The sequence below is a fragment of the Indicator indicator genome, chromosome 24, assembly GCF_027791375.1.
Source record: "Indicator indicator isolate 239-I01 chromosome 24, UM_Iind_1.1, whole genome shotgun sequence".
NCBI lineage: Eukaryota > Metazoa > Chordata > Aves > Piciformes > Indicatoridae > Indicator > Indicator indicator.
In genome coordinates, this window is record NC_072033.1 from 13,934,993 (window position 1) to 13,946,000 (window position 11,008).

Sequence of the window (11,008 nt, forward strand, 5' to 3'; positions counted from 1 at the left end):
TTAACATGTCTTCTGTGCTTTGGCAAATCTGCAGAAGCACAATCAGTCCTTCTCTGATTTCTTAGGGACTGGAAATGTGTTTGCACATCTCAGCCCTCATTACCTCAAGTCACTTGGCTAATACTTGTATCCTTCCCCACAAAATTCCTCCTAATTTCAATTTTTGTACAAAGGAATTTTTTCACCTGTCATTGAGATTCAACCACTATGAAGTTCTCCTGCTCTCTTCTTGCCATTCCATAGAGGAATCAACAGCTTTTGGAAGTAAATCAGAGAGAGGGAAACAGTCAAAATCCCATATTTTCCTAGGCATTCTTGAAAAGTCTTTGTCTTTTAGTAGTTTAATTTCTTCAGTCTACTACCAGGCATGGACTCTTACAAGAGATCACCCATCCCATGTTGGATTCAACAGGGTGCTCTGGGCTGTGTTTATCAAAACTAACCTTAGAACACAGGCTTCGAAACTTCCCTCAGAGTCCCAACATGGCTGGAAGGGACCTTTGGGGATCATCTCTTCATAGAATCATAGAATCAGTCAGGGTTGGAAGGGACCACAAGGATCATCTAGTTCCAACCCCCCCAGGCCCCCTGCTAAAGCAGGGTCACCCACAGCCAGCTGCCCAGGATCACAATGTCCAGGCAGATTTGGAATCTCTCCAGAGGAGACTCCACAACCGCTCTGGGCAGCCTGGGACAGGGCTCTGGCACCATCAAGGACATCTCATTCAGCCTGGGTTCCTGGCTAAAACTGTGCTGGAGACTCTCATGTCTATTAACTGCAGATCATGGAAAAATCTACCTCCTTTGCCTTGAATTAACTTTTGGGAATAGAGCCAAAGGGCTGCTATTGCCCACAGAGGGGAGGAATCGTCCTGCAGCTGATTGCAAGACTCCTGACCTGTCTTCTTCATGTCTTCTGTCCTCTCACTTAAGTAGTTAACATCTGTGTGTCACCTTCTCTTTGAAATAGGACATTGAGACTGGTTCCTCACCTGTAGCAGAGAAAACAGGTGGGACAGGGTTTTTTTTCTCCTAATGGCAAAACCCACAAACACATCTTATCTTCAGCCCAGCATTTAGCTAGTTCTGCAATCTGCTGTGTGGGTGCCCAATGAAGAAATACAGCAGAGGTATTTCCATGTTCTTAACTCTTGGTAAGAGCCTCTGTTTTATTTACCACTCTGTTACTTCTGTTGGCCTTCAACAGCACAGCTTTCGACCCTAAAGCTCTTTGCTTGAAATACAAGGAGAAAGGAGAAAATCCATTCCAGACTGACCTTTTCCCAAGAAATCACTTCCTTTTCCTTCTTCTTCCTTTCCTCCTTTCCAACACCCTTCTCACGTGTGCACACTTGGAGGCATGGCACAACTCCTCTGGAAGCTGGTTCAGAATGTGCCCAGCATCCCCTGCAAGCTGGTTCAGAGTGTGCCCAGCATCTCCTCCCTTCCCAGCATGGTCTGCTCAGCACTTCCACCCTCAGCTGATAGAGAGGAGGAAAATCAAAGCCCCCACAACTGACCTGGATAATACTTTGGGATTTTATTTAGTTCTTTAAATCCAAAATCTTTATGTCTTATAGTCTGGGGAATTGTGCCTTTCAATTCAAGTCTGCTTCACAGACATGCAGGACTGTGTAGTCTGTAGGCTCATCCAAGCATTGCCTGCCATGGCAGGCAAGAGATAAAAGTTTGGACCTTCTACCCTTTCATCTCCAAGTGCATGGCAAATATTCATCAGCAGAGCCCCACATAGGTCAGGAGCACAGTTCCTGCCCCCCCACTTCCCCTTCACAGTTAGGGAGATTGAGGTCAGAAGGCTTTGCTGAGGTGAAAGAATAACACCAGAAATTAAACGCCAATGTTGCAGGCTCTGAACATTGCCCAACAAGCTCCTAATGGATAGTTGGCATTCAGCTGTGCCACCTCTGTTGTGCTACATCACCAGGGAACAAGAGTGGGGGCAGGGGGGGTGCTAATCCCTACTGTAGATCCTCCAGCCCATTGCAGACAAAGAAGGGAGATCATTTGCTTCCAGCTGTTTTCCTTCCAATTTTTAATATTACTGATAGTAGTAGTGGTAGCAGTAGTAATAGTAGACTTAGTATTATTTGCTGAGTCTCAAAATATAAATAATTGATTTGGGTAATCTCTGCTCTTGTGACACTTCTTTAATGAAATGTCTTCATTGGGAGCAAAAGAATCCCATTATGAGGCATTCATTCATTGCAGAGTGATAACAAGGAGAAGGATATGTGATTTGGATAATCTGGTTAAATGGCTCAGATTGCCTGGCCACAGCCTCCTGGGTATAATATTCCTTTGAATAAAAGTTGATTGAATTTTTTTTTTTTTTTAAACTTAATCTTATTCTTTTGTTAGAGCCACAAGCAACCTGCTGCCTTTATTGTAACCCAGCACCCTTTGCCCAACACCATAGCAGACTTCTGGAGGCTGGTGTTTGATTATAACTGCTCCTCTGTGGTGATGCTGAACGAGATGGATGCAGCACAGGTAAGTGACTGCTCACCAGTTCTGTCCTGTAACTTTCTTCTCAGATCCAGGTTTGGTTTTAAGAGTGTTTCCCCTACCATTCCCTTTTACCCCTATCTTCCCACCATAATAAATAAATGAAGGGGAAATTGAAAGTAACAGATTAATTTGGGGGCATAGTAAATGTGTGTGCTTGGCTCCTTCGAAGGCAGCTAATTGTTACTGCAATTAATAGGGAAACCACAGAATGGTAGGGGTTGGAAGAGATCTCTGGAGCTTATCTAGTCCAGTGCCCCTTCCAAATCAGGTTTACCTAGGGCAGACTGCACAGGAATGTGTCCAACAGGGTTTTGAAAGCCTCCACAGAAGGAGACACCACAGCCTCTCTGGGCAGGCTGCTGTAGGGCTCCAGCATCCACACACCAGTGAAGATTTTCCTCATGTGGAGGCAGAACTTCTGGTGATCCAGTTTGTGCCCATTGACCCTCATCCCATCACTGGGAACCAGAGATTTAAACACATTGTGTTTTTAAACCTGAGCAAGGTAGATAAGGAGAAAGTTCTTCACAACCAGGGTGGTAAAATACTGGAGCAAGTGGAGGTACCATTCCTGGAGATATTGAAGACCAAATCTGTATGGGCCCTGAGCAACCTGGTCTAGTTGGATATGTCCCTGCTTACTGCAGGGGAATTGGACAAGATGACTTTTGAAGTTCTCTTCCCACCCAATGCATTCTGTGATTTTGTGATTCTATGATGTGAAGATTCATGGGCCTAAATCTTCCTCCTAAAACCACTTTCTTCCTTCTCATTTTTGTCTGTTGTTGGTTCAGAAAAACGTTCCCCCAGCCCCACTGTGCTTCATGCTTGCCTGTGGGCATCTCCAGCAGAATTAAACCAAGAGAGATGATGAAATCACTCAGAAGATCTTTTTCCTGAGATTTCCAGTACAGTTCTGTAATACTGAGAAGTGTGGTTGGCACAGCTTCTGGAGGAGCACATTATGCTCTGTGTTTGGTTTTTTTTTTTCCCTTTCCAATGTCACCTGTGAGTTCTTTTCTTGGCTACTAACCACACCACAATTTTCAGGAATTGATCTTGTTGAGGAGGAGCTACTGCAGTCCCCCTGTAGCAGCATTTGCAGCCACCTTGCTGCTGAGTGGCAGAAGATAAGAGCTTTCCAAAAGGCCTAATCATGCAATTTGTGTCAAGAGTACATTTGGCATGGCTAATTCACCCATTACAGCACTTGCTGAACAAGAGGACAGCAGCCCTCAAGTAGTTGGTACTTCACAGATTAATTTTTCATTTGTCTCGACTCTGTCTTCACCATCTTACCTCTCTCAAAGGCAGTGAGGTTATTGGTCTCCTTTTTTTTGATGGCAGTTGAGATGTTCATTGAGGGGATCTCCCTTCAGGGTGAACACTTTGGGACTGGAGTCCCAGACACAGTAAGATCTCTGCCCAGAAGTCACCTCTCTGAGTGACTCACAGAGCCCCACCACTGCACGAGGAACTCTGTGCAGTTGCTGCCTCCTGTCTGATTCCCTGGTTCTGCATCTTGCATGGAATCCAGGGGCCAATGTTTATATGTATGGGGTTGGCTAGATGGCTGTTGACAGGCCTGCTTCATGAAAAGCAGGTTCTCAAGGCTGAGGAAAGGTTTCATCTTCTTTCTAATGCACCATGAGGTTGTTTCTGAAGCACCTGCTCTGCTCAGATCTCCTTGCCTATTGGGCAGGTGCTTTGAGAGGAGATCTGTAGGCTGCATGAAAGTCTGACTGAAGAGTAAAGGCAACCTTCAAAGCAGGAGTTGCTTCTGTGGTCTTGGCTGGCTTGCTTAATCTTGAAAAACCAACAAGGGCAAAGATGCATGAGATCGAGTGAATGTCCCACCCAATTTCAATCCCATAGGATCAAAGGAATAACAGGAATGCAGAATTAATGCAGTGGCATGCACACACTTGACATTATTACTGGCACTGACTGACCTTGAAAAGCTTGAGATCAAGTTCAAATGAGCATCTGGGGGTCCCAAAACTTCTAGAACATTACACTGGAAAATAGGAAGAAAAAAAAAAACCAGAAAGAAATACAATCTCAGCAGAAACTGCTAATGAGATCTCATGTTAAATATTTTCCCACCATGTTCTGTTTCCAGAGGGATTTGAAATACTCAGATTGTAATTCATGGGGATTTTTTTTTTTTTGTACTTTTAGTAATATCAGCATAGGAAAAAAAGGCTTCAAGCTGCTTCACATACTTCAGAGATTTGGTTGTGGTTCACCCTGAAATCAGAGTTGCTCTCAGAGCAAACTCATTCTCCCTCCCCTGCTCACTGGTAGAGTCAGAAAGCTAAAAATTGCATCTTACAAAAAAATAAATAAATTTCCCTTAGCTTGGATTGCAGTTATTTTTCTTGGTGTATGTACTGTTGCCTCATTAACAACAAACCACTCTGGTTCCTATTTAATTTACTTACAGACACACCTACAGCGATGTGCTCTTGTGGCTGAAAAGAGCAATGATGTCTTTAGGTGCATTAAGAGTGCCCAAGCAGGTCGAAGGAGATTCTCCTTCCTCTCTACTCTGCCCTAGTGAGACCACATCTATGGTACTGGGGTCAGTTCTGGGCTCCCCAGTTCAAGAGAGAGAGGGAACTACTGGAGAGAGTCCAGCAGAGGCTACAAAGGTGCTGAGGGGCCTGGAGCATCACTGTGAAGAGGAAAGGCTGAGAGCTCTGGGGCTGTTGAGCCTGGAGAAGAGCAGCCCCAGAGGGGATCTGAGCAATGCTCAGCAAGAGCTAAAGGGTGGGGGGCGAAAGGGTGGGACCAGACCCTTTTCAGTGGTGTACAGTGACAGGATGATGGGCAATGGGCACACTGGAACCCAGGAGGTTTCATTTAAATATGATGAAAAACTTCTTTGGTGTGAGGTTGGTGGAGCAGGCTGCTCAGAGGGGTTGTGGAGTCTCCTTCTTTGGAGAGATTCCAAACCAGTCCAGACATTGTGATCCTGGGCAAGCTGCTGTGGGTGCCCTGTTTTAGCAGGGATTTTGGACTAGATGGTCCCCAGAGGTCCTTTCTGACCCCCACCTTGCTGGGATTCTGGGATTCTGTAATTTTTCAGCTTTGATTTTAAGTCTATACCCCTACAGGAGCTTCATGTCAGCCACCTTTTCTGCACCTTTAGCCTGCAGGACTAAATCAGTTACAAACTGTGTTCATATTAAAAACAAAATGGGAGGGGGAAAGAAAACAAGCTTCTAAAATATATGTCTGATTCTTTCTTCCTTGTCATGATATAAACCACTCTGATTCAGCTAGGAGGTTCTCTCTGACCAAAGATGTGTAATACAGGACTAGTCATGGGGTTTGAGCTGGTTATAAATGTGAAAGAAGACTGAACATGTCTCCTTGTTAATAGTTAAGGTGCTTGCTGTTCCTTTTGGTGTTTTCTCCAGCTCTGCATGCAGTACTGGCCAGAGAAGACCTCCTGCTGCTATGGCCCAATTCAAGTGGAGTTTGTTTCAGCAGACATCGATGAAGATATCATCAACCGGATATTCCGGATCTGCAACATGGCCAGGGTAAGATCAATGAAGTACCAGATTCCCATATTTGTCCTCCAAAATAGATTTTGGCACAAGGAAAGAGCCAGAACCAAGCCTTGTGATTTAGAGATGCTGAATCTGTCACCTAGGAACAAAATTTCCCTGCAAAATTCAGTGGCTGCTTCCTTTAATTAACATTTAATTGCATCAGAGTATATTGGTAAAAGACTCTTGGCTGAAAGCAGAAAGTGGATGATACGAGCTGAAAATCTGTGTTTAAATGGAAAGCATTTTTCTGTGTATATTTGAGAACAATTAATCACTTAGTAGCCAATATAAACCCATCAGTATCACAGGAAATAAACTGGGGTAGTGTCAGCAGCTCTCCATCTGTCAGCTACTTCTTGGTGTCTCTGAAGACAGATGCAACATTTACTGGCTGGACTGGGATTCCCAATTGCCACTATTTTTTGTATATAAATAAGCAACTGCTGTTTCTGTAAGCAGCTCTTTGTCTGTGTCCCTCAGCCCCAGGAGCTGAAATGATAGAAAAAAGTTTATCTCCATGCTGGACCCTGGCAATGCAGCTCCAGGGCTGCAGGAAAGGGGTTTTGTAGCAGATTTTTCTCTCATTAGTTGTTTCCCAGATTGATTATGTCTCTTCTTTTTGCTCCTTTTTCATTATTTTTTTTTCTAATCAGAAATGGAAACAGGCTCCACAAATTACATTTCCATGCTGTTTAACACATCAGCCTCTGATTGCGTGCTCAGAGCCTGCGCAGCAATTCAGTCACAACACTGAAGAGTCAACCCACACAAATCAATAGATCAGATAGAGCTTCACCTTCCTGTATCCCAGGCCAGCTGCCTTTGAACAAGGACAGCCCTGAAGTCCTGCAGCTAACAAGGCTCTCAGACTCAGGCTGAAGCTGTCTCATTGATGCCTAGCTGGCAGGGTGGGTGGTGAGGACTCACAGCTTTCCATACTCATCTATGCTCAACACCAATGGCTGCTGCTAAACTCTTCCTGAGGATCTTTCCCTGCCACAGACCCCAGATTTTTCTTTACTTTTTTTTTTTTTTTTTTTGAGGGGCTTCTTTGCCTTAATTTCTTAGGCACTACTAATCTTCAGTACAGGTATCCAGGAAAGGCACGTTTCATCTGTTTGTATAGTTTGATGAGACTTTCCTGAAAACAAACCACAGGAGCCTCTGTAGTCATTTTTGCCTGACTCTCTAATATCTAAGGTCAGCATTATTATCCTGACTGCCCAAAGTTTCCCCACTGTATCAGATGTCCAAGGGTAGATCCTTGGACATCTGATACAGGTGTCAGATCCCAAGGGTAGATGCCTTGTAGCCAGTGTCCTGTCAGATCCTGTTCCAGTCAGATCCCAAGGGTGGATGCCTTGTAGCCAGTGTCCTGTCAGATCCTGTTCCTGTCAGATCCCAAGGGTAGATGCCTTGTAGCCAGTGTCCTGTCAGATCCTGTTCCTGTCAGATCCCAAGGGTGGATGCCTTGTAGCCAGTGTCCTGTCAGATCCCAAGGGTGGATGCCTTGCAGCTGGTGTCCTGTCAGATCCCAAGGGGAGATGCCTTGTAGCCGGTGTCCCCTGCTTTTCCCCCTCTCTGCTGCCTGCCCTGTCCCACTGGGGCTCCTGGGGACTCCCTCTGTTGCAGCCTCAGGACGGGTATCGCATAGTTCAGCACCTGCAGTACATCGGCTGGCCAGCATACAGGGACACTCCTCCTTCCAAACGCTCCCTCCTGAAGGTGGTCAGAAGGTTGGAGAAGTGGCAGGAGCAGTACGATGGGAGAGACGGACGGACTGTGGTCCACTGCCTGTAAGTAGGACTGCAACGTGTCTGCAACCTCAAAAAGTGCTGTCTGAAGAACACTGATTATGGATATGGAAATTTGGTGGTTTGCCAGGCTTCAGCTGGGGAAAATGAAGTTAAATTGCATTTGTAAGTTGAGCATTGTGCTACGTTAGAGCATCCTGGCCCAGAGGTTTTGCTGATTGCACAGAGGAGCAGCTGGGAAAGCTGAGAAAGCTCTGTTGCTGTTGGTTCTGTAGGCAGGTGTCCTGACTGGATCCCAGGCACAACCAGAGCAGCACTGCCACATGTCCAGCTCTGACCACAGAGCTGCTGTCAGCCCCAGGGCAGTGAGGAGAGCACTGCAGTCCCTGGGGCTTTCCTGTCTGTCACTGTCAGGGATCAGCTTCGCCTTTCCATCCTGTCTCCTATCCTGCAGGTCTTCACTTTCAGAAGCCCTTGAAAGTCTTTAATCAGCCATAGAATGTTTTGGGTTGGAATGGACCTTTAAAGGCCATCCAGCCCAATCCTTCTGCTGGCAGCAGGGACATCTGCAACTAGAGCAGTCTGCTCAGAGCTCCAAACAGCCTGACCTGGAATGGTTCTAGGGATGGGGCATTTACCACATGGGCCAGTCTCACCACCCTCATTGTAAAAAATTTCTTTCTTCTCTCTAGTTTAAATCTCCTTTTAGTTTCACACTGTCACCCCTCATCCTGTCCCAACAGGCCCTGCTAAAAAGTTTGTCCCCAGCTTAGGCCCCACTAAGCACTGAAAGGCCACTGGAAGGTGTCCCTGGAGCCTTCTCCAGGCTGAACAACCCCAAGTCTCTCAGCCTTTCTTCATAGGGCAGTCCCTTACACTACAGAGCTTCCTTAGGGTGTGTGTGGTGTGGGAGGTGCAAGCAGGGCTCTCCCATCCCTCAGCCAAAGTCAAAAGCTGTTGTCTCTTTCTTCTGTACCCAGGAATGGTGGGGGACGCAGTGGCACCTTCTGTGCCATCTGCAGCGTGTGTGAAATGATTCAACAGCAAAATATCATTGATGTGTTCCACATAGTGAAAACGTTACGGAATAACAAGTCCAACATGGTGGAGTCACTGGTAAGGCTCTGTCCCTTCATTTACCCCACTCAGCAAACAAAGGGGAGCTTCAGGAGAGGCAATACAATGTCATGGCTTGGCCCAGTGTGAGTCAAAATGAATTATAATGTGAAGCCCTCAGAATGGAAGTTAGTCCCGTTTTAGCATGGGGCATGAATTCTCCAGTCCCATTGCTTCTCTCCTTGAGCAATGGGGACAGAAGCAGGGTGATGGACACTGTCTCCCATGCCCACCTGCCTCTAGGAGGTTAAACCCCAAGTGGTTGTGGGGAAAGGGGTGGGATTTTTCCTCCTGTGCGTGTTTCCAGCCTGATGCTTAATACTGTGACATGCCTTGAAGACAGGAAGGGAGAACAGCCCAACCCCCTGGCTTTGCTCCCTGCAGCTGAAGAGATTAAACTGTCCTAATTCAACTATCATCATGGATCAGACTGGATCCTCACCTCAGGAGCCACGTGTGCACTGAGGACTTGGAGTAAATAATGAGTAGTCCATCACGTGCTGTCACTTGGGGTGTTTTCTCCTCCACTGACAAAACTGTCTGCTGGTCAGGACCACAGAGAAATGCAGGTCTTGTTTGCCTGGCTATGAGGAAGAGGGAGGAGGCGTTTTTGGCAGCTTGTAGTACAAGGCTCTGGAGTCTCTGCCCATATCCTAACGGCACTGGTTTCTGCTCTCTCTTCCAGGAACAGTATAAATTTGTATACGAGGTTGCACTGGAATACTTGAGCTCCTTTTAGCCCAGCGGAGGAGGGAAGGGAGCCTCCAAAATGCCAGGCCCCAATCTCTGGCAGACACTTCTCCCTTCTCCCACACTGGAAGGCAGTGACGGGTGTGGGAAGGGAAACCTCTCCTTCCCAGAGCAAGAGACTGGGACTGCACAGACCTCGCTGGACGGAGGAGGCGCCGCCTGTGTTTGCTGCTGCCTGCTTTCTATCTGAACATCTACTGCTTCTTAAATAACCTCCTGTAAACATTAGCAACGTGGCAGACAGGCTGAAAGACTGGGACTGGACTTTCTAATCCCCTCTGACTTCTTCTCTCCTCTCTTGGATTGTATTTTTGCTCTCCTTGCTGCAGAGCGGGGAAGGAATGAAACCCTTGGGAAATTCTCTTTTAAATGCCTCCTTTTTAATTTATAACTCTGTTCTCAAATCCCAGTCTTTAATTTTTTAATTTCATGCAGCAGTCATTTGGGGAAAATGAGATAGCCATAGGGGATGTGTGAAAAGTTTCATTACAGTTCGTCTACCTTATCTGCTTCCTTTTACTTGTTTTACCAAATGAAAAGGTCAACACACACACACAAAAAAGAAGAAAACCACTGGAATTCTCTTCCCTTGTGTAGTCCCTTTTGGCATGAAAATAGATGGTGGAGGTGAAAAGCAGTTCATGGATTCACTGCCTTGGCTTCCCCCCATGTCTGGCCAGACTCCCAAGGCTGTGCGTGAACTGCTCACATCTCTCCGGTCTGCATTTGTTTCGGTGCTGGTGAGGAAAACACCATTAAAGAGTTTCCCAGCCACTTGAACCTTAAGGTTAAATATTTGCATCAAAGAAATTGCATTTGTCTTGCAACTTTTGGTAACTTTGTTACCATACGTTTCAAGTGTTTGCTGGGTGCAGTGTGTCTTTGAAGAACAGGGTATGAAGTAGGTACTAGCGATCATATACTATGTGGTATTACTTTCTCTTTATTATTTGTATTGCTGTAGAGCTTAGGACCCCTAGTCATGACAGGACCCTGCTGAACTAGGCACTGTGCAAACAGAGAACAAAGAAGGTCCCTGCTCAAGAGCTTAAAAACTGAAGGTGATCTTGAAATGGGATTTGGTCAACATCTCCTCGCTATTTCCAAACCGTTGTTCAGTCAGATGTAGCTGAGTGATTCATTTGGTTTTTCAGGCCCTACAAGCTTCAAAATCAACCCATCCAAGCTGTAGGAAAGGTGATGTACATATACAGAAACCTACTCTGACACTTGGTAAGAGAAGTGTTAGACCAGCACAGCAAATTTCCTTCTTAAGCAAAACAGCTTTTGTTCTGT

At 45.9% G+C, this 11,008-nt stretch overlaps 1 protein-coding gene across 1 annotated transcript in view; it reads left to right on the top strand.

Annotated features, from left to right (window-relative positions):
* Positions 1 to 9,701, top strand: part of PTPRT (protein tyrosine phosphatase receptor type T) — a 419,404-nt gene extending 409,703 nt beyond the window's left edge. Inside the window, exons 31-35 of the mRNA XM_054391936.1 lie at positions 2,380 to 2,511; positions 5,955 to 6,080; positions 7,725 to 7,888; positions 8,827 to 8,962; positions 9,648 to 9,701. Coding sequence (XP_054247911.1) covers positions 2,380 to 2,511; positions 5,955 to 6,080; positions 7,725 to 7,888; positions 8,827 to 8,962; positions 9,648 to 9,701 — 612 coding nt within the window. The remainder of the gene's footprint in view (positions 1 to 2,379; positions 2,512 to 5,954; positions 6,081 to 7,724; positions 7,889 to 8,826; positions 8,963 to 9,647) is intronic.
* The last annotated feature ends 1,307 nt before the right edge of the window (positions 9,702 to 11,008 follow it).